The sequence below is a fragment of the Cavia porcellus genome, unplaced genomic scaffold (genome assembly GCF_034190915.1).
Source record: "Cavia porcellus strain 051 isolate PalLab524CR breed Dunkin Hartley unplaced genomic scaffold, mCavPor4.1 scaffold_40, whole genome shotgun sequence".
Lineage (NCBI taxonomy): Eukaryota > Metazoa > Chordata > Mammalia > Rodentia > Caviidae > Cavia > Cavia porcellus.
The window spans coordinates 728,713-755,311 of NW_026947523.1; the positions used below are offsets into that span (position 1 = coordinate 728,713).

At 54.5% G+C, this 26,599-nt stretch overlaps 2 protein-coding genes across 6 annotated transcripts in view; both read left to right on the plus strand.

Moving 5' to 3' along the window:
• The first annotated feature begins 403 nt into the window (after nt 1-403).
• Nucleotides 404-21,792, plus strand: Mlc1 (modulator of VRAC current 1). Of its 3 annotated transcripts, none has more exons than XM_023565570.2 (12): nt 404-537; nt 1,094-1,421; nt 2,379-2,468; nt 3,670-3,723; nt 3,980-4,081; nt 8,631-8,732; nt 8,967-9,038; nt 10,574-10,690; nt 12,579-12,635; nt 13,044-13,166; nt 19,335-19,496; nt 20,346-21,792. In XM_023565570.2, the coding sequence occupies exons 2-12, from the start codon at nt 1,227-1,229 to the stop codon at nt 20,418-20,420; spliced, it is 1,149 nt and encodes a 382-aa protein (XP_023421338.1). In that variant the 5' UTR covers nt 404-537; nt 1,094-1,226; the 3' UTR covers nt 20,421-21,792. The 3 variants fall into 3 exon arrangements, with proteins under 3 accessions (XP_023421338.1, XP_003461621.1, XP_023421335.1); XM_003461573.5 differs by lacking the exon at nt 404-537 and adding an exon at nt 632-786; XM_023565567.2 differs by lacking the exon at nt 404-537 and adding an exon at nt 807-963.
• A 147-nt stretch (nt 21,793-21,939) lies between these two features.
• Ttll8 (tubulin tyrosine ligase like 8) overlaps nt 21,940-26,599 on the plus strand; it is a 30,331-nt gene continuing 25,671 nt past the window's right edge. The window contains exons 1-3 of one of the 3 annotated variants that reach the window (XM_063243914.1): nt 21,940-22,815; nt 23,249-23,350; nt 23,637-23,728. In XM_063243914.1, coding sequence (XP_063099984.1) covers nt 22,467-22,815; nt 23,249-23,350; nt 23,637-23,728 — 543 coding nt within the window. In that variant the 5' untranslated portion in view covers nt 21,940-22,466. Of the gene's footprint in view, nt 22,816-23,248; nt 23,351-23,636; nt 23,729-26,599 lie in introns of those variants that run through there. The other 2 variants (XM_063243915.1, XM_063243916.1) reach the window with 2 other exon arrangements.

Genomic DNA, 26,599 nt, shown 5'->3' on the forward strand with positions numbered 1-26,599 from the left:
ACTTCACAGGTAATCGTTTGCAAAAATAGTTCTAATCCTCCTTGTTGGGTTGAAAACTAAGGCAGCCGAACCCCTGTGATGTGAAACCTGAGGTATGCTCAGGTTTGATGTGGATTTGTGGCTTAAGGAGCTGGTTTTTCAAAGCACTTTGGTCTGAGGCTTTTTGCAAAGTGCACAAAGAAACTGTTGCTGGAACTGTCAGGGTGCCAGTGTCTCTACGTGAAAAACATTCATGTCCTTTTTCTCTGCCTGGTGAGCAGGAATAAAGGGCACAGCCGGATGGTGCCTGCCAGCCCTCAGGGCTGCCACAGAAACCGATGGGTGGAATCCCAAGCAGTTCAGGGCCAGCTGAGCCAAGTTGAAAACATAAAGGTTCATGTGACCTTGGGGAAGGAGAGTTCCATCATGGGGTCACAGGGGGCCGAGAAATACTGCTGCAAGAGCTGTAGAGCAGAGCTGGGGCTAAGGCTCCCTCGGTGGGCTGGCAGGATTCTGTACGCAGGGACTCGTCTTCTTCCCGAGACACCCACCTGGCAGGTCTGTGGTGATGGGGACCAGGGAGGCCCTTTCTTCCTGAGCTGGGGCAGGACAGCTCCGAGCTGGCAGTTACACAACCAGTGTGAACATTTCTGGGATCCGTTCATTGGGTCCTCATTGGAATTCAGGAAGCAAGGCCTCCCCTGGCTTAAGTGCAGTTTTACTGAGCCTTTGTTCCACTTGTGAATACTTTTTGCTGGAAGCCCCTCACCCAGAGCCCAGTGCTCCGACAGCCGGGCAGCAGCGAGGGTAAGAGGCAGGCGTGAAGCCCTAAGTAGGGGCGACTTTGGGGTCCCTTGGTTAGTTGGGCATAGGCAGTCCGTCCCCAAGGCAGACTGGGATTCATATAGAAAGTTGCTAAGAGAGTTTGAAGCGTCTTGTACCTGAGGCCGGGGTCAATGATCCTAGTGAACCCCAAGCTCAGCTGTGAGTTCAGATTCAGCTCTGTCTTCCCAAGAAAGGGATTTTATTTACTTTTCAGAATTAAGTGCTTATTTTCCCCTTTAGATCCTGTCACTTCAATGTGACCAATACCTCTTTTTTTTTTTTTTTAAAGTGTTTCTTGAAAACAATTCCTTGCAAGAGGAGGTTTCCGGTGGTGAAAGTGGATGATAATCTGGTGACACGTGAGTGGTGGCAGTGACCCGAGCCTCGGCACAGCTGCAGTGTCCCCTCCTGTCCCCAGCACCATGACACGAGATGGGCAGTTCAGGGAGGAGCTGGGCTATGACCGGATGCCCACACTGGAGCGGGGGCGGCAGGACGTGGGGCGGCAGGATCCAGGTGGCTTCAGTACCAACACGAAGCCCAAGGACCTCCAGCTGTCGAAGAGATTGCCCCTGTGCCTCAGCTATAAGACCTGGGTCTTCTCTGTGCTGATGGGGGTGAGTGTGTGGCCCCCTGGCCCAGCATGGTCCCTCCTGTGGTGGGAGGGCGTGTGGTGTAGCCACATTGATTTCTCCTGTGTCTGCTAAGTTGTTCTGCTCAAACAACATCTGTCCTGTGGGCCTGCATGGTGGCTCTACCACCCTGGGAAGGACAATCAAGAGGCCACGCTGAGCTTGCAGGGTCCACACCAGGCCAGGGTGGCCACCAAGATCCTTGACTCCCATGAGACCCACGGCCCCCTGGAGCATGGTCTGTAGAGCTGGGGAGTCTCAGGCTTCAGGGAAGAGCCCAGGGTTGTGGCCCAGGTGGGAGTTGAGCCCTAGTGGCCAGGTAGCAGGGATTGGAGCGAAGGCCTGGGCCGACTGGGAACAGACCTGGAGACGGCCAGGGGGCAGGAAGAGACGTCTGGGTCCGAGAGGGCCCAGTAGTAGGGGGTCAGGCTGCCAGGTGCACCTCTCTACAAGGGTACCCAGGTTCTGTGATGGGTTGAGAGCTGAGGTCTGTAGGGGACTCCTCCCTGCCATTCACTACCCTGGGCCCCTGAGGCCTGGCCAGTGTGGTGATGTGTGTCCTGGAGTAAAGCCCAACTGCCGGAATTCTCCTCCCTGGGTCCGTGGTCCCCCGTGGTCATCTTCCAGAGGTCAGTGTGCACAGCTTCTGCAGAGGGAGCCAGGGTGCCTGGGGGATCCTGAAGCCACAGAAGCCAGGTTGGGGTGAGGGCCCTTTCAGGGGAGAGGAGCCATTTCTTGCTTTCAGTTTTGACAGTACCCTTCCCTTTCTCTTCCAGATCACAGTGGTGGTCCTGGTGCTGGCACTGGTCCATTTCTGGGTCATGACAGGGTGGTGTTTGTCCTTTAGAGGAGTCTGGGTCAGGTGGGATCAGGGCGCTCTGTGGTGGATACAGCAGGTGTGTTGCATTGAGGCGCTCCTTGCCTTTCCGTTGCCGTCTGCAGAGCTGCCTCCTGGTGACCTCGGGCTTCTCGCTATACTTGGGCAACGTGTTCCCCTCCGAGATGGATTACCTGCGCTGCGCTGCTGGCTCTGTAAGCTCTATCCCTCGGCCACACAGCTGGGACCCGGTTCCTGTCCTCTGCTTAACTCCCCATGCCCTGGGATTTGTGGGTTTCTGTCATTTGTTCCTCATTCAGAAATCTCTGGTGTGACTATAGCTTCGAACAGTGTTTATCTGCCTGTCACCCGTGAGGCGGGTCTTCATCTTGCTTTGCTGAAGCCTGAGCAACTGTGACCCTTTGGGTTCTAACCTGCAGCTGCTTCCTGCTGCAGCAGAGCTAACTGCCCCCTCCCCTACCCCGTCAGCCCACAGAACAAACCTCTGGGAGGCCATGATCCCCTCCTCCACCCTCCAGCACCTCCCCGCTGCCCGTGTCCTCCCCACAGTGCAGCCCCTGTTGGTCACAGTGACCTCTGACTTCGGGCCTCGGCAGCCCCTCACCCTCTAACAGCCTTGCTCTGTCCTGGCAACCATCTGTTACCCTGGCTCCTCCATCTCCCGTTCAACCTCATCTCTCTTCGGCCACCCTCCTCTCAGCTCTGTCCTCATCAGGGCCTGGGGACCCTTTGCACACAGGAGTGCCTCACCCCTTCCCCTCTGTTTTGCTCTGGACTCACAGTGAAGTCAGAGTGTGTAGCCTGGGCAGGAGCCCTAGGCCGCGGGGCCCCGTCCTCCCCAACGCAGACATCCTCTCCTTCTAGGCACTCCTCAGCCGAGCTGCCTCTGGTCCTGTGCAGTCACCACACGTTCTGAGCCAAGTGTGGTGGGGCTCACGACTTAGGGGACCCTGTCCCAAAATAAAAAGCATAAAGGACTGGGGATGTGGCCCTCAGTGTGAGGCCCTGGGTTCAGCCCCCAGCACCTTCCCACCATAATCAATCAATCAATCAATCAATCAGTTTATAGTCTGACTTTCAAGCATATCCAACTAGAGTATTTTTTAAAGAATGAGTTATTTTGAGGTACTTGGGGACCACCCATGTCAAGCAGAACCCTTGTGTCAAGCGTTTGGCAACACTTGTTTGCCAGTGTGATTCAGCTGACTCCGGAAGCTTGAATGTTACAATGCATTATTATTAGACGAACATTCTGTGGGGATGGCACCAGCACCTGCCAGGCAAGTGTCCTGTCACTGAGCTGTGCTTGGTCCTGCGGCACAGTGTTTTCGGGGTATCCCTGGGGCGGGTGCCCCACTGGGAACCGCGGCTCACTGGGCTCTGCTTCCTCCTCAGTGTCTCCCCTCGGCCATCGTGAGCTTTGCTGTTTCCAGGAGCAACATCAACTCGGTAAGTGGGCCTTCCTGCACCCCCTGCAGACAGGGAGGAGTTTTACTGGGGACGTGGGCACCCTCCAAGCTTGGGGCCCCTGCCAGGGTTTCCAGGGTCACCCGCAATGGCAGAGCTTCCTGCCCCTCTGCTCTAGCAGGGCACCCCCACCCCCAGGTCCTGGGGTCAGTGAGGATTTTCGGTGACCTGGAATTCAGATGTCACCTTTCCTCCTTGAGCTGTGCAAAGAAGGAACCCTTCCCGCCTTGCCTTTCAGATTCCCAACTTCCAGATATTGTTTGTTTCCACATTTGCCATCACCACTACCTGCTTGATCTGGTTTGGGTGCAAACTCATTCTGAACCCATCGGCAATAAATGTGAGTCACGGGGCTGGTGTGGGCTGCACGTTCCCGCAATGACGTCATGTGTGGGGCTCTGCTCACATGGGGTAGCAGGGATGCTGCTGGCTGAAGCGGAAATGGGCGGTGAATCTCTGTTAAGATTGTTGAGGATTTTGCTTATGTTCCTAAAGAAAATAATTGAATGAACTCTTTTCTTTAATCCCAGTGGGCAGATTTATTGATAAACAATATTTTAATATCTGACAACTCTTAAAATTAACTGAGGGTGTGGCTCAGTGGCTGGGCACTTGCTTGGCCTATGCAAGACCCTGGCACAAACTCCAGCACTGCAATAATAATCATAATAATAATAACCCCATGTTTCATAAGATCCATGGTCCTATTAATTATAAGACGCAGGCATTGTCTGTGCTACTACAAAAAGTGGGACAACATAATCACTCAAAGAACGATGCCCAGAGAGAGAAATCTCACTGAAAACCAAGACATTCTCACCAGTCTTGAAAAGCAAGAAAAAGGAAGGAAGTTTGAGGGCGTAGAAAGGATCCACTCACTGCCTGCCACGCAGAGAGATGGTGCCTGCTTTCCTGATGCTGGGATCACTAAGGGCACGTGGCAAAGTTACTGGATGTGAAAAATCAGTGTAAAACTTTAATTGTACCAACAAAAAATTTTAAAAGTGTTCTAAATACAGATACCATTTTATAGAGTTAAGCACGTGTGAGTTCAGCCCCTGGGGACACACTAACAGGAGAGTCCCAGACTGTTGGGTGGATGTGTGTCGCACTCTTGGAGACTTCCTGGACATGAGAGGGTAAGACAGGCAGGTGACCATGTCACGGGGAGGGGTCCTGTGGGACACCCTGCAGTTGAGGCCCCTTGAAGAATAGGTTGGGGATATGTACCCCTACGACTAAAATGACTAGAAAACTCCCCAAAATAGGATAGGGTTGGCTCAGGGCAGGGGAGCTGCCCCACACACATGGTGCCCAGTTGGTGCCCAGGACGTAAGACGAGTGCCGCAGGTGCCCAGAGATGGCTTCCCATCTGCCATGGAGATCACAAGTGGCAAAGACACAGCTAGGAAAGATCGTCTGTCCCCAGAGACACAGGAGCATGCAGCGAGGGAGGGAGAGGTGGAGGAGCAGCCCAGGGCACACGGCACATCCTGTGGTTCCTTTAGGGAAAACATGGGAAGCTACAGCTGGGGCAGCGCTCGCTGGGCCGTGGCAGAGGAGGGCAGAGGCTGCCCATTGCTGGCCCGGTGGGCTCAGCTCACACCTACTGCCGGCCCTTTGGAGAACATTGGAGATTTGCAGGTGCGTTCTGAAGCACAGAACCTGGAGACATTGCTCACACACCTTTACCAGGAAGCGCGTGCTAGAAGGTCAGAGCAGCAGCACCTGTCAGCAAAAACCCAAACATGAACGCATATGCATTGCCCAGAGCCCGAGCGCACCGATGGGAGGCAGAACGCATGACCAAACTGTGAGAGATCTCAGTGTGGTCTGTGCGCAGGCAGCCTCAGCTTTCCAGAGCTCACACCTGCAGAAATCTGCCCCACCCAGGCGGGGCATAGGCAGCAGCATCTGGAGGCAGCCAGGCCCAGGGAAGTCTTGGACATGCTGAGCTCTGAGGGTCACTGAGCAGTGGCCACCTCAGGCAGGTAGGAACCCTCAGGAATGGGGCCCTTGAACCACTCGAGCTCAGGTGGTCTGGCTGAAGAATGTAGGTGTAGATGGTAGAACAGGACACTCAAGGTTCTGTGCAGAGTGGGCCACACCGCTGTCCCCTCAGCCTGTCCCTGGGTCCCCTCGCTCGTGGCCACAGAGTCCACCTGTTCTTACCTCCCCCTCCATCTCATCCTGGGTGTGTGGAGCCAGTCCCTTCCTGGGCTCCTAACTGCAAGGGGCACCCAGGTCTCCCCAGTAGGTGGCATGCAGACCCAGCACCTGGCACCATCCCATACGAGCTGCCAGGGACGCATCTCTGCAACCTTCAGGACCAGGAGTGCAGCCTCTGCTCGTGGCTCTGCCTATGTTGTTCCTTTACCCAGAGCATAGTTCTGCTCTACACCTACACCCCAGCCTGCAGTCCACGTCTCCAGTTTCTCCCACCTTGGTGTCATCCTCTACTGTTGGTCCCACCTCTACTGTTCTCTGTGAGAGGGTGGCAGAGCTGGTGACTGGTCATCTCCTCCATGTCTTCTCAGCACCGTGGTTCTGAGCACCTCTCACCGCCTGTGGCTGCTCTGGGCTTCCTTCCCTCCAGCTCATTTTGAAGGCCAGGCCATCTCTTCTTAGCCGAGAGCAGCTAGGCTTGCTTGTAGGTGGTGCATTATGCTCGGTGTGGGACGACTCCAGGGTTCACAACCTGCCCCCAGATGCTGCTGCATTGCCACTTGATACAATGGCTTCGTGGCATGGCCCGTGTCCCAGGAAAACGCCTCCCCACTTTGTACTTCATTTCAAATTTGATCTCATTCAAAATAAGGGTAATTTACTGAGTTGTGAACAAATGTAGCTGGAGTTTTGTCATGATTATGTTAAATCTGCAGGATAATTCTGTGGCAATTGACACCCTTTATCACGTTCCCTGTCCCATCCCGGCACGTAGACTCTGTCTGTTCACGTCAGACGGCAGGCTCTGCCCACGGTGAGGTGGGCTGGGCCGGGGCTGCTCCTCTCCCTGGCCACAGCTCCTGCACAGCAGGCAGTCTCCACTGGAGCTGCTCGGTGGGGCTCCCTGAGCCCCCGACCCCTAAAGCCCCAGGGGAGCGGCACCTGCTGTCCATGATTCTGGAAGGCACCCCCACGTCCTTACCCACTCTTTCCCAAATCACTGTCACCCTAAATCTGCTCTAGCTACTCTTTCAAGTGTCCTATGTCTTGTCAGGCCCCAGATGGACAGGTAGTGGGGTCATTTCTAAATACTGCCCACTTATTACTGATCTCTACTATTACTGTGAACAGATATACACTGTAGATGCATCAATTCTTTGGAATTTAAGGCTGATTTGTGGGCCTGGCAGTGGGTCAGTTCTGTTAGTGTGCCACACCAACCATGCAAGAAAAAGATTTTCTGTTTTATTTTACATGAAGGGTTCTGTAGATTAATTTGTTTATATTTGTTTTAAAATGAAAACTCATTACTGTTCAGTCTGGTGGGCATACCAGACCAGAAGATCCCTGCAATGGAACAAACAGGTGACTGCTCACTGGTGCTAAAGAGAGGCCACCCACTGCACACAGGGCCACACCGGGAAGGACAGGCAGAGGGAGGAGGAGCAACGTGGCGGGCGGGCAGGCAGGCGGCTCTGCTGTGGATCCCCAGGAGCAGGAGGTGGTGCAGCTCAGGGGCTTAGGCTCGGCCGGGCTGCAGAGCCTCAGCAGGTGTGGGCCCAGGGCATCCCTGGTGCCTGACCCGTCCCACCCCGAGTGGCTGGGCGGGTGGACAGGGCCCAGGGCGTGGGAGCTGACTGGGTCCAGGCAATGAGCCAGTGGTTTGCATGCAGTATCATTGCCAGCCCTGGAGGGGCGGCTGCCCAGGGTCAGAGCCTCAGAAATGCAGAGAACAAGAGATGTGGCCCATGTAGTATTTTCCTGATTTTAAGAGTTCTTACGTTTTTATCTTTTTTTAATCTATCCTTTTCTGATAAAAATGTTAAATTCGCTACCTATAAATGTGGTTTATTTCTTCGTACAGTTCTGTTAGTCTTTACGGTGGTGGTGGTGGTGGTGGTGTGTGTGTGTGTGAGAGATGGAGGACTGAACACAGGACTTTGGATGTACCAGGCAAGGTCTCTACTGCTGAGCTACATCCCTGGCTTTTAAGTTTAAGACATGGTCTTGCTGAGGTGCCCACGCTGGCCCTGACCCTGCAATCCTCCCACCTCAGCCAACCTCAGCCTCCTCAGTACCTGGGATTACAGGTGTGTGCCACGGCACCCAGCTACTTTACGTATTTTGAGACACTGCTGCTAGTTGAATATGTTTCTACAACCTTCCTTTCATAACTTTACTTTAAAAGTTACCAGTTGGAGCTAGCCTTTTTTTTTTTTTTTTTTTTTTTTTGTACTGGGAATTGAACTTACAACCTTGTGCTTGCCAGGCAGGCACTTATGCTGCTGAGCTAAATCCCCAAAAGTTACCAGTTGGAATGACTTTGCATTATTTATTTGTGGTGCCCGGCAGGTCATGCCCAGGGCCCTGCGTGTGCAGGCACGTGCTCCATGGCCAAACTGGAGCTCAGTGTGGCTATGTGAGTGTGAGCATGTGTGCAGACCCGTATGTCTGCCCACCCGTGGGGAACCTGAGTGTTCTGTCACCCTCCCAGCCTCCTCGGAGCTGCTATGAGCCTGTGCTCAGGCTTTCTTGCAAATGAGGAAGGCTGGGAGGGGTCGTGGGTGCAGCCAAAGTCAAGGCCTCTCCAGCCTCTTCTCACCCCCGAGGGACGGAGCATGGAGCCCAGTGACCCCACAGCCTCGGGGGGGGGGGGGGCTGGCAGCGTGGAAGGGCACAGCTTCCTGGGGATGCTGAGCCCTTGCTCCCCACTCTCTGCGTAGATAAACTTCAACCTCATCCTGCTGCTCCTGCTGGAGCTTCTCATGGCAGCCACGGTCATCATCTCAGCACGCTCAAGCGAGGAGCCCTGCGGGAAGAAGAAGGTGGTGGCTCAAGGGCCCCATGTGCGCTGCAACCCTGGGGGGTGTCGAGGGGGGTGGCCATGGTGGGGAAGCCGCACTGCCTTTGCGCTGTGGCCCCACGGGAGAGACGGTGTCTGCCAAAACTGAACGGTAATGTTGTCTCAGTGTCGCCCCCTTGTGGCGGCCAGGCACTGCTGTCACGCGGAAGCCCCAGAGCCCGGTGTGTGGACATTCAGTGTGACTGTCTCTCTCCAGGGCTCTGCTTCTGACAGCACCCATACTTTGGATGAAGTGACATTTCCTGCTCGGGTCCTGAAGTCCTACTCTGTGAGAAAAACTTCCCTTTTCTTATTTTTGTCTAAATTTTGTTGTTTTATCTTACTGGGAGGGTTTGTTGGATTAAGTCCTTGTATGTACTAAGGTGACCAGGACAGTATAGACCACAGAAGTGAGCCCCAGCCATGCCTGTGAAAGAGGTTTCAGCCCATTTCCGGTGCTGTTGACAAGCTTGAGTTTTCAGGGGTTTCCAGAGTTTGATGAGACCTCGGTGTGCCACTACAGACGTGGCCAGCAGGCCCCGTCCTGGGGACACGTGGGAGGGTCCTGGCTGCTTCCTCCTGTCGTCGTCTCTAACTGGAAACCCCTGTCTGTTTTTGTTGTTTGCTTCTTGGTTTTGGCTTACTCGTGCCATTAGTGATAGATTGGTTAAAAGCCTCCCCATCTGAGCAAGGCATTGTTGATTTCTCTTACAATTCTGCCACTTTCTGAGATTTTTGGAGCCTGTGTCTGGAGTTTCAAACAAGCTTAGCTTTGCTCACTGGTGAATTTTACTTTTGTCATCATGGTGTAGGGACTCTCTTTTTCTTTAGTCATGTTTTTAGTATAGAATCTGTATTGCTCGAAGTCCATTGATGGTCTTTTCATTAACTTTAGTTTGGTACCGGGGATCAGACTCACCTGATCCTGCGATTTCTAGGCAGGCGCTTTGCCGCTGAGCCACATCCCCCCCTTTCATTAACATTTGCTTGCTGTAGCTTTCTCCTTCTGGTCCTTACTAAATTTTGTTGTGTTTCTTACAGGTTATGCAGAGCTCTCCTTATGGGGAGGTCAAATCTGTTGTTCTGTCCTGGCCTTTCGAGTTTAGCCATCGGAGAGTGGCTATGGAAGGGTCGTGTTTGCTGTTGCTCTGATTTGCTTCCCTGCTTCTCTGGTTTCCTTCCACACCCTTCTCCCCGCCCCTGCCTCCTGGCTGCCCGCCTGCAAGCTGGCCTGCCCAGCATGGCCTCCTCCTGTCACCTTCCCTTCTGTCTTGCTTTCCACTCCCTGCATCGCCTTTAGGCATTTCAAGGTTCCCACAGGCTTTTTCACTTTTGCTGTCTTCCCTCATTCTTGAGAGGAAGTTTTGCCCAGCATTCCAGGCCAGCACGTCCCCCCCTGAGCATCTGTGAGTTCTGCTGCCTGCAGTGGCTGCTCGCCCTGGCACTGGGCTTTGCTGTGAGCTCCCTGCTTCTGGAGGTTTCTGTCCTCATCAGGATTGCTGTCAGGAGGTCTGTTTTCCTGCACCAGTGAGGGCCTTGTGGCTTTGAATACAGGGAGGCCTGGTGCTGCTGTGGCCTCCTGGTCCGAGTGGGACTGGGCTCTGTAGGGAGCCTAGCTGTGGTCCAGCCGCTGTCCCACGCTGTCTCCTGGCTTTTCCCCATCACGGTGAGAGTACAGTACCTGGCTAGCCACTGCTGGCCGTGGGAGGTCCACACCTGCACGCTGTGTTCTGAGAATGCGGGCATTGCCTGCTCCTCAGGACTGGCACAGACCCTCGGGGTGGTGGCCTCAGCAAGGTGACACTGTCCTGTCATCCCCTGCAGGTGGTCGAGATAATTTCTGGCGTCTCTGCCGTCCTTGGTGGGGTCATCGCCCTGAATGTGGATGACGCTGTCTCAGGTCCACACCTCTCGGTGACCTTCTTTTGGATTTTGGTGGCCGTGAGTACTTCCTGGCTGGTGGCTGCGGTGTTGAGCTTCCCCTTCAGACCTGATGGGTGGGGCTGGTTGGCGGGCTTATTTGGGGCCACTGAGTCAAAAAAGCACCCTGAGAGGGACCCACTGGCCCCCATCCTGGGCAGCAGGTTGAGTCAGTGTACCACTTTGTACTAACTGCTGTTATTGTCGTATATCATTTTCATTATTTCTCTGAAGAAAACCAAGGATTTTTATTATTTTGAACAATTTTATAACATATAAAATTTTATAAAATGGAGCATATTACAGTTATTAAATTAAATGCTCCTACAGCAACACTTAGCACAGTGCCGGCACCAGGATGGGCCTCACTCAGCCCTGCCGCCTTGTCACGTGGGCCCTGTGTCCTGCCCCACGCTCCTGCTGCATCGTATCTGCACGTGGATGCAGGAAGTACATCCAGGGTGCTCTGCTCAGCCACCGCTGCGGCTGGTCTGGGTTCCCAGCGTCCTTCAGAGCAGTCAGTCCAGAGCGACCACTCCCCCTGCCGTGTCATGCCCCGGAGCGCTGTCCATGCCCCGTGCCTGCACCCAGTGGCCACTTCACACCTGCTGCATGGAATTTTAGTTTGGTGTCTGGTACCCAGGGCCCAGCATTACACAAAAATGAGGAGGATGCAGTGGACTCCTCCAAGTAAGTGGGGCTCAGAAACCGTGTCCTGGGGGTGCGCTGACTCAGACCTGGAGCCCGGGGGCAGGCACAGCACCACACCAAGACAGAAGCTCTCACTGGGCAGCTGGGCAGCTGTGATGGCTCATTGCACGGCCTGAGCTCTTGCTCGGCCTCTGTGGCCTGAAATTAGTGGCTGTGGGCTCACATTTGGGGCTCACTGAGGTCACAGGCCACAGTCATGATGGAAGATATTGTCTTCATCCCTCCCGAACCCCCTGATCAACCCTGTGACATGACCTTCCTGAGACCCTGCTTACCAGAGAATACACTGAACCCCACTGTCCATGACCAGCCCCAAGCCCCCAACGTGGCCATGGCAGGGGCTCCAGGTGGGATTCCTGTGGAGCAGTGAGAGGGCAGGACAGTAACCTCCAGCCTGCTTGGCAGGACTTAATCATGGGTACCACGGATGCTCTGGTATGGACACATCCTCCCCCTGTGAGAGAGGAATTTGAGTGCCAGGGCAGAGTCAGGTCAGGGCTTGCCATGTCCTGCTGGGCACTGGCAGCCTGGGGGTGAAGGCTGGGCCGGCTGGAGGCTCCTCCTTGTGCCTGCCCGTGTGCAGCTGAGTCAGCTCCTCAAAGTGGAAGGAGGTTTCTGGGCTGCAGAGTGGACAGTGTGGTCCCCACCTGGGGAGCAGGTGCCTGAAACCATCACCAAGAGGTGCTGCCTCCCCAGCTCCTTGAGGAGTCTGTGACAGGAAATGACCAGGCCAGGAGGGTGGCAGAGGCCGCATTCCTGGGGATAGAGACTGACCACAGGGCACAGAGCACAGTCGACTGTGGATCCTGTGTCAGATTATTCTAGAAAAGATGCCTTGGGATAACAGGGGCTTTGACATAGGCATGCTGGATCCTGCTGCTGAGTTCATGTCCACCAGGCGCGGCAGCTCGAAGCCTGTAAGGATGTCCTCACGGGCAGCCACGCTCAGGTAACTGGGTAGGAGGTGGAGTGCAGAGGGCACAGAGGTGCTTACCTACTTGCGGTGGCCCTGTTTTTTGACAGGCCTAAGGTTTTCAACAAACACAAAGCCCATGTGAGGGACCCCTGATTCCCACCACTCTCAGGGACTTGCCAGGCCACATGTCCTGCCCCAGATGGAATGGGTAGTGTATCACAGTGGAAACCACAAACGTGGACTCTGATGTGCTCCAAAGCTCTTCTTTTTCATTTTTCTTAGTGTTTTCCGAGCGCCATCGCCAGTCATGTGACGGCAGAGTGTCCCAGCAAGTGTCTGGTAGGTGAGGCCTGTCCCTTCCACGGGGCCAAGAACGGGGCAGCTGCAGGGACTGCAGGCAGGGCTGGGCAGAGAGGCCAGCAAGCTGGGTGGGCTGAGGCTGGCACCGCTGCTCCACAAAGGACACTGTCCCCAAGGCTCCCGCCTTGGTACCCCGTCTGTGCACTGCCAGGTAAGCATCCAAACCCAGGGCCAGGGCTGTGTGGCCTCTGCTTCATCCCCAGACTTGGGGGAGGTTACAAGAACAGGTTCAGGAGAGCAGAAGAGGCAAGTGGTACCCAGGGGCGAGTTTACAGCAGCCTGGAGAACTGTGTGTGAATCTGAGTTGGTGGGCAGAGCTTAGTGGGGGCCGCGTCCTCCCCAGTGACTGTAATTCACCCTCCCTCCCTGGATCTGCTCTCCAACCAGGTTGAGGTACTGATTGCCATCAGCAGCCTCACGTCCCCATTGTTGTTCACGGCCTCTGGGTACCTGTCCTTCAGTGTGATGAGAGTGGTGGAGATTTTCAAAGACTACCCACCAGCCATCAAAGTACGTATGCACTCCTGCATCTTGGAAACTGGGGACGATGCCACCCATGCCAGCTTGAGGCCAGGTCAGATAGGCACTCACTGCAGAGCTGGCTGATGGTAGCATCAGTTTACCTGCAGCATGAGGTAGGATTTGCTTTTCCTATGGACAACAGCATGGCTTCCCCAGCCCTTGGCTCGCCTGTTCTGCACTGGTTGTCAGCTTGGCATCCTGCTTGGTCTCTACCCAGGATGCCTCTGTGTCTCTGGCTCTGGGTCTGCCCAGTCTTAGTGCAGCCCTATAAGAGGCCACCGCTTCCTTCACCTTTTCCGTGCCCTGGGCATCCACGTGCACCTTAGAGCACTTGTGGGTTTTTTGTTTTATTTGTTTTTATTTTGGAAAGAATAAAACCAAATGAAAGAAAACAAAATGGGGTCAGTCAAAACAAAAGGATGGACACAGTATGTGACTTAAAACCAAAATACAAGGTGGTCAACAATAGTTATCATACTATCTCTTGTTATCTCCAATAGAATTGCCCATATCATCAGGTATGATAAAATTGAACATTGCAGTACAGAACAGAATAAAAACAAAACATTGGAGACATTATGGGACTTCAAAAGAAGGTAATAGTCAAACCAGAATGGATATCTTATTGTCTTAGTCTTCAGGTTAGTGCCTATACTCAGACTTGATACTATGAAACATAACAGATTCAAATAAAATCAGTCAAAACCAGACCGTGAAAGCAGTAGAGGGCTTTAGATTAAGTTAATAGGAAATCAAAATGGTTACCATAGTATGTCCTGCTATCTTTGGGACAGCTGTCTGTGCCCTCAAATCTAGTACAAGTAGACAAACTGGAACAGAATATAACCAAACTAAACCAAGCAATGAAAACAATACGGGTTTCAAATCACGATACAAGATGAACAATGTCCTCTGCCTGCCCTTTTCAGACAGCTCCTCCCCTTCCACTGTCCAGGGTGCACTGTACATTTTGGATCCCACTAACTCCTTTGTTTGTTAGATTAGGGAAGCAGCCCACCATTTACCTAAGTAGTTCTGAACCTTTTTACCCCTGAGCTTGGTCTCAAGTTGTATCCATTTACCTACAAGAGCCTCAAGGTTTTCCTTCCTTGTAGCCGAGTAGTTCTCCATTGTATGAAACTGTTGTGTCTTTCCAGCCAATCTGCAGCTACAGGGCGAGCTACCCATACTGTTTTCTGGTTCCCTGTCACATAGGGCATTATTTTCTCATCTTGGACTTTCAGTCCATAAATCCTCTTTCAGGTTAATTATATTTCTTATATAGAGCATCTTGATGGACTCGATCTCCTGATCCACTCTGCCTGTTTCCTTTTACTAATGTATGAGGCCATCCATGTTAGCGATTGTGGCCAGCCTTCTCTGCCTCAGCTCTGCCACGCTATTTTTCTGCCATTGGTTATCTACTTTTCCCCTTCACTCCACCATCTGCTCTGCTCATTGAGCCCCCCAGTCGCTGTTCTTGAAACCATGGTCTTTTTTCTCTAGAATGTCCTTCAGCATTTTTTGTAGGGTTGGATTAGTGCTCATGAACTCCCCCATTTCCTCTTTGTCATGGAAGCATCTTGTTTCTCCATTAATTTTGAGAGATAGTTTTGCAGGTTCCCTCAGTCTGGGTTGGAGGTTATTTTCTTTCAGGGCTTGGAATACTTTACTCCAAGCTCTTCTTGATGGTGTGTGTCAAGAAGTCTTCTCGAGAGTGTGATACTGCAGCCTCCGGGCTGTTTCTCTGAGAGGTTTTTTACTTTGCTGCTTACTGATCCGCCATCTTCCCATCTCCCCGCAATCTGTGGTATTTTGTCACGGCGACCTAATAAGCAGACTTCAGGATGCAGACCATGGCACTCCGCCTGCCCTCCTGTTGCCAAGCTGCAGCATGCTGGGTCAGGGACAGTCCAGGCAGCCAGCTGGCACACATTCCTCACACTTGTGGTTTTGTGGGATGCTGCTATGGGATTTTAGTCAGAATTGAGTGGAGTTTATAGATCCATTTGGGGAGACCTGAGCATCCGGTGAGTTTGCACCTTCCCATGATGTTTGTCTGAAGGAGATTCTTGGACCTTTCAGCAGGATCTCAAGACGTCATCCTAAGGCCTAGGCCCTGGCCGCTGGACTTTCTTCCAGTATAGATGGTGTTTACTCCACGTTTATGAGGAACCTCATACATTAAAAAGATACCATGGTGAAGCAGAGGTTCTGTTTGTTTGTTTTTTAGTACTAAAATGCTGTTGTCACTTTCTCATCTCTGGGACATAATACCTGACACAGTTTAAATGAAGAAAGGCTGCCTTTGGCTCACAATTTAGTCCACAGTTGGCCGGATGCAAGGCAGAAATAGTCTGGTAGAGGGCAGATCACAGGAAGCTGCTCACGTCATGGCAGGAAGTGTGAAGGGAGGAGCTAGGGAAGGGAAGGCTCACTCTCCCAGCCCACACCCCCAGCCAGGCCCTGCTGCCTGGCCGCGCATTCAGTACAGCACCCGTGACCCATTCACTGCCCAAACACATGAGGCTTTGGGAGACATTTTTATCTAAGCTATAGCATGGAAATTGAGCATAGGGCCTTTCTACTAAACTACAACATCGATCCTTTTGTTTTTTAACTTTTAATTTTGAAAATAGGCAAAGTTCCTAAGTTGCCCAGGCTGGGTTTTCTCTGTGTTCTGAGCATCCACATGCATTCCAGGGCAGTTGTGGTTTTGTGAGACGCTGCATTGGATTTCAATCAGTACTGCTTGGCATTTAAAGATCCATTTGAGGAGGCTGAAGAGTGTTGTCACTTTGAACCTTCCCATGGGAAGTGTCTCCAAAGGGACCTCTGAGATCTTCCTGTTTCAGCCTCCCTCGGGGCTGTCTCTACAGATGTGCACCATGCCTGGCCTCAGTGGTTCACCCGGTGTGTACACTGCTTACCCCGATGGCGGACAGAATTATCTGAAAGTGAGCACCAGATTTTGACAGTATGACCCTTCCCTTGAATCTAGATGAAGGAATCTTGAGGCAATGACAGCGGAAACAAGACAGGGTCAAGTGCCTCGAGCTTGCTGCTGCTCATGCACCCCGTGTTGGGGTGGGGGCTTCAGCTGCGATGGGCCTTTGCCTGAAGGGAGGCAGCAGCTGGTCCACGGAGTGACTGAGCTGCTCTTGGGGAACCAAGGAGGCAGCAGGGTTTTTTGCAGGGTGGGCTAAAGTCTGGTGATTCTTGCAGGTCAGGGCCACAGTTCCAAAAGATCTTTCTTCCAGCTAGATTCACTCTTCTCATCCCAGAGCCTGCCTAATCTTTCTGTGTCTAGTGCCTTCATCCTATGCAAGCATCCCAGCCCTGTGGGTCCAGGCCCATGCAGGGCAGGACATCAGGCCTTGGGTATTAGCGGCTTCTCAAGCAGCACCAGACTAGGGGCAGAAAAAAAAAGAAAAACGCATTCCAGGCCCCCCTGCGGTCTTGGGCACAACATTTCCTGTGGTCCGTGTGTCAGTATCCACACGCAGGGCTGAGCAGGCTCTGACCCAAGGGTTGTGACAGTGCAGATGACACGTGATGTGAAGACAGAGAGGCCAAGCTTGCTCCCCGTTCTAGCCACCCACCAGACACCTGCAGGCCGAGGGAAGTGTCCCTGTTTCAGATCCTCAGAAGTGGCCAGGCGGCTGTCATCACCCCCTGCAGGTGGGAGGTGTCACAGCAGCAAAGCCAGGGCATCGGCACTGCGCTGCCCGGCTGTGTGGCTCTGCAGGGAGGGATTCATAGCATGCAAGGCTCGTTTGGTTTTTTCTCGGTAGTAACTTCACACTTCGTGCATATTTTCACTTTTCTGGTCATATAGGAGCCTCACAATGGGTCTGTGAAATGTGTCATGCCACAGAGAGTAACTGCTTACTGCGTCCAGGGCCTCCTTTTGTTGTCCTAGTTTCCTGTCCCACCATGGTGGTCACTGTCTCACATCTTTCTGCACTTTGGCATTTCTAAGTGAGAACAGTCCTACACGTCCAGTTCCATCGTCACATCTACCATGGTCAGCATCATCGCTTGATGTGTGCAGGACCCTTGTGCTGGGTGTCAGGTCACTTTGAGCTCCTCTGGTCGGGGCCCTCCTTCCCCCTCAGGACTCCGTCTGGGCGGTGTCCGCAGCTCTGGACCCGTTTTTCCTGTGCTCCTTCTTCTTTTAAATTTGCTGTCTGGCTGTCTCCATGTAGTGTCCTGCCTGCACCTGCCCGGCGCTGGTGTTGGGAACGGGAGTGGAGGAGAATGGGCGGGGTCTGTCCTCCCTGCGCACCCCTGCATAGGCGAGCAGGAGACTGACGCTTTCCTTCTTTGTGGGCAGCACTGAGGATGTACCGTGCTGTCAGTGTCACAGTCATCCTCAGCGTGACCTGGTGTGGCCAGCGGGACTCTGTGGTGCTGGGGACACCGGCGAGCGCACATTCTGTGTCCTGGGTGCCCGTCCCTTGGGTGGGGAACGAATGCAGATCTGGAGGCCAGGCCTTGGCCTTCCTCAGGAGCACTGTGTGGAGACTTACTATGGACAGAGCTGGCAAGGACACACGTTTTGGAGACTACACGTTTATATGAACATTTCTGACTCCAGCTGAACATACCAGGTCTTTTTTAAAGGAAAAAAACCACCTTTTAAAATTTGTACCTCTTTGCTGTTACACCAAAGGAGCCGGTTCCCGTAACATTTGGGACCCTACTACTCTGCTTATTTATTTCGTGGTGTGGGGATTGAACCCAAGGCTGTGTGTATGCTAGGCAGGTGCTCTATCAATGAGCTGCACCCCAGCCACCGGATACAGGGCTCTCAAAACCGCTCTCAGTTACGAGAGACCAGGGTTACCTGCCACATGAGCTGAAGCCCTTTGGCTCCAGCATTTACTCTAGAAGGGACAGTCATGTGATCTGTGTGCGAGGCCATCCCTTCCCTGTGAGTTTGTGCTGTTGATTTGAAACAGTTAAGTTCAGCAGGATCTGATTGGATTCAGGTTTAATGTTTGCTTCTTTCTCCCTTTTTAATGATATTTTAAAATATCTAACACAATTTGCATGGTTCCAGAGCCAAAGCTGTATGGCAGGTGCCTTCAGCAGCCAGGGAGCCAGCCCTGTCCACCTGCCCCTCTCAAAGGCAAGAGTATGAAACCATTCACTTCCTTCCCTTCCAAAGCAGGTCGCATGCCACGATCACTATTCTGCATGGCTTATCCTGCTGTGTGCTGGACACCAAGAGGACCAGAGTGCTTCCTCTCTGCCATTACTCAGCTGACCCCAGCTGGCCCTAGGATGGAAGCTGGGTTATATTTAGCATCTCCTATTGGGAATAATTCCTGGTGATCAATCTTGTAGGAGGGCTCCATTTTGAATCTGAGCTGTCTATTTTCCAGATAATTAGCTGGGAGAGGAACTGCAGAATCAGAGAGGAGATGCGTCTAAGACACGCTACAGCTCAGCTAGTTCCCTGGGGGCTGGTGGGGCCTGGGGAAACCTGCTGCTCCCAGCCACTGCCAGATGTGTGGAACTGACTGCTGCACAGGAGAGAGGCACAGCTCCGCAGGAGTGGTGGGGAGCAACTCTCCTGCTGAAGGGTGCCCCCACCTCCTGACCAGCCCAATGGGGCTGTGCTAACGTCGGGGGGGGGGGGACCAGCCCTCCACAGGCAAAGGAGGTGCAGAGCCTTGGCCTGGAAGCTGCTCCCATTCCACATAGGATCCTCTTGAGTGAAGGGTCCTTGCATTTGTTCATTGACTTGATCGCTACCTCCCTGATGGTGCTGGATTCTCATCGAGTTTCCTGTGACCTGCAATGGGGGGTGTGGTCTCTTCTGCACACGCACACCCCAGTGTGAGCCATGGTGCTCTGTCCTCAGCCGTCCTCGGGGTTGTGGGAGTGGAGGCAGCCGGATGTCCACAGGGCTCAGCACCTTTGTGCCCGGGTGCTGAACCAGGCTAACAGGAGTCATAGCAGGATTGATGGAGCAGGGATGGTTGCTGTCCAGGCTACTGAAAAGGGGAGGATGCATCTGGACCACCAGGACTTGGCATGGTGGACGTGGCCATCCCAGGGAAGGCCTAGAGTAGCTGGAGTAGCCACAGAGGCCACCGGCCCCCCCAGCAGCTAAGCGCGGCTGCTCACACCTTGCTCTGCCCGCAGGCCTATGACGTGCTGCTGCTGCTGCTGCTGCTTGTGCTGCTTCTGCAGGGTGGCCTCAACACCGGCACGGCCGTGCTGTGTGTCAGCTTCAAGGTCAGCACCAGGCTGCAAGGTGCGTCTTGGGAGGCCCCGGCTGGCCCACAGGAGCGCCCTGCGGGGGAGGTGAGTGGCCATCCTGGCCTCCAAGGGCATGAGGTAACCATGGCACTCTGCATTTATAAAATACGCCAGAAAAATCTTGAAAAAGTGAAAATGAAATACATTATTTTTTAAAATAATGGGTGCACACAAACGGATTCCTGAAAAGTATTCTGGCCTTGGGATGCTCAGTCTCAGCTTGCAGGTGCACACAGGAGTCCCCAGAGGAGTCCCCAGAGGCCCAGAGCTTCTCTGCTGTTCCTCCAGGGAGGTAGCATCCGTCCAGCCTGGCACTGGGGCTCCCTGCACTGGGCATGTGCACTCCAGCCCTTCAGCCAGGTCTCAGCCACTGTGCAGAGCACTCTCCTCTAGACCCTGCCTCAGCCCTGCGTCCTGATGCCCCTGACAAGTGAAAGTCGGGCCCAGCAGCTGCTTCCCGTGGGTTGCTCATTTTACCGGTGTCCCAGGCAAATGTGCCCACTGCCCACAGGTGCTCTTTGGCCTGGAAAGGGATCCAGGCCAGCCCTGGCTTTGGGTTCCCGCTCTGTCCCTGGGCCCTTCATGAGACCGCTGGATCTGTGTCACAGCCAGCAAGGTGCAGAGCCACATGAATGTATTGCTGGGGCATCACCTGGTCACCTCGAGCTCAGGAGTCCTATCCACGGGTGCAGATCTGCTCCCACCGTGGCAGTTTTAGGAGAGCACACAGAGGTCTTTCCTCTTTCCCGGAGGCTCCAGGGCTTGCTGCCTCACTTCTTTCACTCGCAGACAAACCTCTAACCCGAGAGCATGCCAGGTGTTGCCTGGCATGGCGCTGGCACCATGATGCTTCTGCAGGCGCGATCCATGACACTGTCCCTGTTTCTGTCACAGGTGGCCAGAAGCCCCTTGAAGGAGTTTGACAAGGAGAAAGCCTGGAGAGCCGTTGTGGTACAGATGGCCCAGTGACTGCAGGATGGGAAACTGAGTCACGCGTGGTGACCGATGGGCCCTCAGCACATCCAACCTCTTGGACCCTGGCAGCCCCACTCTCTAACACATCCTCCTCCTTCCTTGAGGGTGGCCCCAATTGCGAGGGGGCCATGTTTCTTACCATAGTTTAACTTTGAAATAGGTGAACAGCAACAGTTCTGTGCCTCGTTGGGCAGAACTCAAGGACTCCTGGTGGTCCCACTGCATGGACCTCGGCCTGACTTCGTCTGTGCTCCCTGCACCACCTGTGGGGGCACTGCCTGGTTCGGGGCTTTCCCTCTGAGATGCCCTCCGTAACTTTTCTGCCACATGGTTTCCCAGGGATGAGAGTGAGGCGCCTCCACAGGCTGCCACTGCCTTTGCCAACTGAAATCTACAGCCAGGGTCCTGCCCACTCTTCCTAGGAACTGACACCAGTCTCTGCAAAAGGTCACCTTCCCCTGGCCCTCCAGTGTCCCAGGATGTCTGCATGTCTGGGTGGAGCTCGGCACAGTAACAGTTTGGTGTCCTCTGGGGTGGGGCTGAGCTTTGGCCTTTGTGACTGACCACTTGGTGACAATGACTGCCAAGCCTGAGCCCCTCCCTCCATGTCTGGCCTGCCCCTGAAGGACAAAGTTCCCTCTGCTGGGGGGCATTAGCATCCCTCTCTCCTCCTCCTCACTCACCCGGAGTCCAGCCTGGCCCAGCGTCTCTTGGCGTCCCTTGGCATGAGGATGGTGTTCCTGAAGCTCAGGCCCTCGCACACCTCCACAGGGCCGGTCTGTCACCCCCAGCAGCTATGCTGCAGGGGCAGTTTGGGGTGATATCAGCTTTGGAGTTGATTGGGTACCATCCCCACATCCCTGGGAGTCACCTGGATTCTTCCAGTGATACAGGCACCAGTAAGTCTGGTGGTCCAGGGGTCCTGGAGAATGGGGAGACACTAGTGGGTGCTGTCACGGAGCTTGGCTGTGTGAATGGGCACCCTGTGGGGTGGTGCAAAGGCCTGGGGTGAACCTTTTACATGAGCCCTTTCGGACCAAAGGACCAGTAGACCTGGGACATGAAGACAGGCGGGGTGGCCTGCCTAAGCTTAGGACAGGTGGGTGTCCTGGCTTTCCCATCTCTGAACTCAGGTGACCTGGAGTGCCAGGATGCTTGACAGGTAGGGCACAGCCCCCGTCCGGAGGACCAGGGAGTCCTACATTCAGAGCTAGCACGAGATAGCTGACACTGGCTTGCACTCTCTCATTTAGAGCACTTAAAATAGACGTTAAAAGGGGGTTTTAAAAACTGTCTCTTTCAACTGACACTTTTGTTTGGGGTAGTTTGACCCTTGTGAACAATAAACACTTAACCTGCGCATGCAGCCAGCAGTCTGTGGAATGCTGAGTCTCGGGTGGCCCTGGGTTCTGAAGAAAATGGGGCTGTGAAACAGTGCAGGAAGAGGAGATTCGGAGGGAGCTGGGCCGAGGCAGCCCAGAGGCTGGGGAGGGTGGGGAGACACCACTAGCTAAGGGGAGGCTGCCACGAGCACCCACTTGGGGCAGCGTCCCAGATCAAAGCAGAGGGGCACTGGGCTTCAGGAGTCACCAGTGTGGGATGGGTGGGCTTTCCTGTGTGCCAGGTGGAGATGGGGGCACACAGGAAAGGAGCTAGCTGAGGCTGGAGGCTCCTGGGGACCAAGTCACACGTGACTAAAGACCTGGGTGCCTTTGGGACCCTGGGGGGGGCAGTGGAGTCTCCCAGGGTGACCCCAGGGTGCCAAGGCCACTCCAGGTTCCTGTGGGACAGGCCATTGCTTCCATCCCACTGCACCCCTACCTGTGAGGGGCAGCCCTGACCAACAAGGAACACAAGGAGCTCAGCCAGGGAGTAAGGGCTGGGGGCTCCACCCCCACCCCACCCCCATGGAGGAAGGGGCGTGGCTGTGACAGGGAGGGGCGGGTGTGACCCCTCTTTGTGACTCTGGGACTGTATGACCCAACAGCGGCCACCCAGCCCCGCCTGCGCAGTCCTGGCCCCTCAGCCCGTTCTCCACTCATGGCCCGAGTGCTCCTGCGCCCCGGCCTCTGCGCCCAGGACCGCAGCCCTGGACCCAGAGCCCGACTTGGAACTGGACCAGGACCTCGACCCGAACCCAGATCCAGACCCCGACCCCGACCCGAACCTCACGCCCAGGATCGCAGCTCAGGGCCCAGACTCCGACTTGGAACCAGACTCAGAACCAGAACCGGGCCTGGATTAGAATCCCGACCTGGACACTCACCTGAACTGAGGCCCTCACCAACCTTGCTTCCTGTGAACCACCACACCCCGCCCCACCGCCCACGCAGCCCCACGCCTAGGGCCAGCTCCCGCACTGTCACCAAGGGCCACCGCAGACCAAGGGGTAAGTGTGCCCTCAGAGAGGACCACAGGCCGGGGCTCCCCCCAGACCATGCACCGGGATCCCCTCCCCTTGGTACCACAGAACCGCTTCCCTCCAGGACCCAGACCTGACCCCTGACCCCTGACCCTGACCCATATCAGACCTGACCCCACAGACTTGACCCCTGACCCAGACTGGAGTCCAGCCCTGATCTGTCCTCACCATGCCCAACCTGACCCTCTTCCCAGACCTGATCCCTGACCCTGAGGCATCCCCATCCCTAACCGCCCTGACTCTGACCTGTCCTTATCCCAATTGCCCTGACATTTGACCTTCATGACCTTTGACCCACCACCCACCACTGACCTCTTTCTCCAATCCATAGGCCTGACCCCTGGCCTCCCCTGCCTGGAACATTGCTCACCTTGGCTCCTCACCTCTGCTCTGTCCCCAGGGTCCTGTGGCAGGAGGAACAAGCTGACCAGGACCGGCATGGAGCTGGTAGAGAGGACACGGCTGTCATCCAGCTCCCCAGATGGAGGTGGCGGAGGGGAAAGTGAGTGGAGTGGGCTCCTGTCCTGCATCCTGGGTCCTCCCTGGGTGGGGTGGTGCCCAGGTCACAGCTGGTGTGGGAGACCATCCCAGGGAGGGCTCTGACAGAGGCCACCAGGCCCGCTCCCCACCCATCACTCCACCTGGGCTTCTCAGAGTGCCCAGCCCACGCCGTGCTTGCCTTGTCCCCTGCTCTTGGGTAAACACCTCTGTGCCCTGGTGTCTGGTCACCTGCTGACCAAATGTCCCCTGAATGTGGCTCCCTTTGGTTTGTCTATTTTTTTCTATAGAATTAAAACAAGGGATTTCTCGAGATTCGGCTTCTTCCCCTAAAATAGACAGATTCAAAATGGCCAGACAGTTAACGGAAAAGGCCGTCAAGGTGAGTGCTCAGTGGGAGTGATGCTTTGCAGAGATGGCAGTGTAAACTGTACAGTGCCACACACCTGTAGTCCTGCGCTCTGGGAGGCTGAGGCAGGACAACTCAAAGTTTGAGGCCAGTCTAGGAGATTTAGTGAGACCCTGTTTCAAAATTTAAAAAAAACTAAAGTAAAAACAGGCTGCGGATTGGATTCAATTCCTGGTACCACTGGGGATATAACTGCAGCCCAGGACCTGCCTGGCAAACATAAGGTCCTGAGTTCAATTCCAGTGGGGGGGGGGGGGGAGAGAGCAGTTGCAATTGTCAGTGCCACAAAAACAGAATGGAAGAAAAAGATGAAATTTGTTTTGGAATGGGGACAGTGTGTCCCCTCTGGCCGGGGCAGCCTTGCCCCACATGCAGGCCTGAGCAGCCAGCCACACCTTCTGTTGCAGCTGTGTGAATTCAAAGCAGGCGTTGTGTCCTGCCCCAGCTGGAAGCGCGGCCATGCTGTGTGTGCAGTGTCCTGCCATTGTCCATTCACCCTGGCAGGAGGCTCCAGGTGTGGGGGCCAGGGACAGCCCCTCAGTCACTCAGCCTTGGGTCACTTCACACCGCTGTCCCCTGGAGGGGCGACACCATGTGGTGTGGAGGAGGGGAGCTTGGGAATCATGACTTCCTTTGCCCCCGGGCTGCCTGTGGGGCCCCTCATTTGGGTCTGGGGAGACCGAGAAGGTGCCAGGGTTCTACAAACAGAAGCAGCAGCTCCATGCCTACAGCTCGGGGAATGTGAAGGTCAGACGCACCCTGGAAAGGGGATTCTCTGTCCCTATTGCACGTCTGTTTCTGCGGCTCCAGGGGTCTGGACAGGGCAAGAATCCTGAGAAAGCCCACACCCTCTTCCTGTAAGATATGCACAGACTGAGCGTGCAAAGCAGTGGCGTCACAAGCTGCACAGGGAGCGTGGCACACCTGGCAGGAGCGTGAGCAAGGCCCTCCCGCTCCTCGGAGGCCCCCAGCTCCCCAAAGCCCTGGGTGCTCTCCGTGAGCTCCGTACATGGCTCTCTGGCCTTTCTGGCTTCCTGCAAGGAGGCCCTTACCAGCTCCTGTTCAGCTTTTCTTTAGGAACTGCTGAACGTGCAGGCACTCAGTGCCGCAAGTGTCCCTCCGCGTGCTCCTCCGGCTGCGTTTCACACACTTCTATTTTGTAGCATTTTCAATGTTCATTCTAATGAACATTTCAGTGTTCATATTACTGCTTTTTTACAGACACTTGGGTAACTTGAAAAGTGTGGCTCTTCATGTGTAAACTGTGGATTTTTGTGGTTATAATTGCCTTGTCTCCTAGCTGCTTTGCGCAGTGGCTGAGAATGTGGGTTTGTGTGATTATTCCACGGAGCTTCACGAGAATTAGCTCTGTGCCTGTCATGGTGTCGTTAAGCGGGGAGCAGCAGTGTAGCTGCCCTGATCCTGGGGAACAGCTGGTAGCCCACACTGCTCCAGCCTTCTGTGGCCCTGTTCTGCTGCTGAGAAGCAGGTAGCGGTCTCCACCTTGTGGATTTCTGCTTTATATGATTCTTGTCCTCTTTCCAGTGAATCAATCTTCTAAAAATTATGAAGTGGTTTCTGTACGTAGTCATGTCTGTCTGTTCCAAAAACTGTCCTTCGTGAATATACCTGCTATCTTCTAACCTATTTGTAGGTTTGTGGATTTTATTTTTTTCTTCTGGTCTCTCGGGATGACGGAGTTGACTCTAACACAGAGACCTCTGGTCAGGCCTCTGCTGTCCCCTGTAGCTCGCAGGTGTCCCCTGTCCGGAGCGAGCCTGCCCACAGTCACGGTCTCACCCGGCTGGCTGCCTCGTCCCCCTTCCCGTTGTGTCCTGGCTGCTATGGGATGGGTACTTTTTTAAATTCCATTTTCTCTGCCTTATATGGTAGAAACATTGTGCTTCCATTCTGTTTTTGTGGTTCCCATAGGAATCATATCTGACTGTGAAAATCAGGCCTTATTCTAGTTATTAAATTTCCAGCGACCAGCAAGCAAGGTGCAGGGGCAGCTGCCGGCAGCACCAGGTGGGGTTCAGCCTTGCCTGGCAGGCCCTGGACACAGCAGGAAGGGTGCCAAGCCCGGGAGTGCAGCTCAGGGCGCCCCCTGCTGACAGGCATCCTGCGGTGCTAGAAGTCAGTCCCAGGAACCAGTGACAGGCCTCTTGGGTGTGCCCCTCCACACCGTGTCAGTGGTCAGTGGTTGGATTCCTGGATGAGCCACTGTACCTGATAAAGAATGAGCCGCCCGTCCTTAGCGACTTGGTGCTTGCACCCCTGTGCGCCCTTCTCCCTGTGGTCACCGTCTTGCTTGGCAGGCCATCCCCATGTCCTGTCTGTCCCCACGCTGAAGTCTCTCTTGGCCTCATGCTGGTCTTGCAGGGTGTCCAGCTGTCTCCTGGTGGTGTCATAGCCTGTGCTCCTGGGGACATCCCTGCTCTCTGGGGTCTGTGTGTCAGCGTCCCAGGATGATCTGACCTTTCACTAGTCCAGCCCCAATGCTCAGGCCTCCATTCTGTCTTCAGAATCGTTGTGTGTACACATGACACGGTCAGTCAGGGGTGACAACCCATCACCCCGGGTGCCCTGAGTTCTTGAAAGCTGGTAACAGGCTTGCCACCGGGCTGGTCACTGGGTCACCACCATGTGTCTCTCCACCCCTCCTCCTGGCCCCCACTGACCGTGTTGTGCTGCTGGCCCTCTGTGACCTCCAGCTATGTCCTCCACTGTTGCCAGCAGCTTGGATCAGCAGCACAGCAGACTTGGTCTGTTGTCTGTTGTAACAAAATGCCTGAGGTCAAGCTATGCGTTAAGAACAGAAGTTTCTTGCCCCTCAGTGCTGGA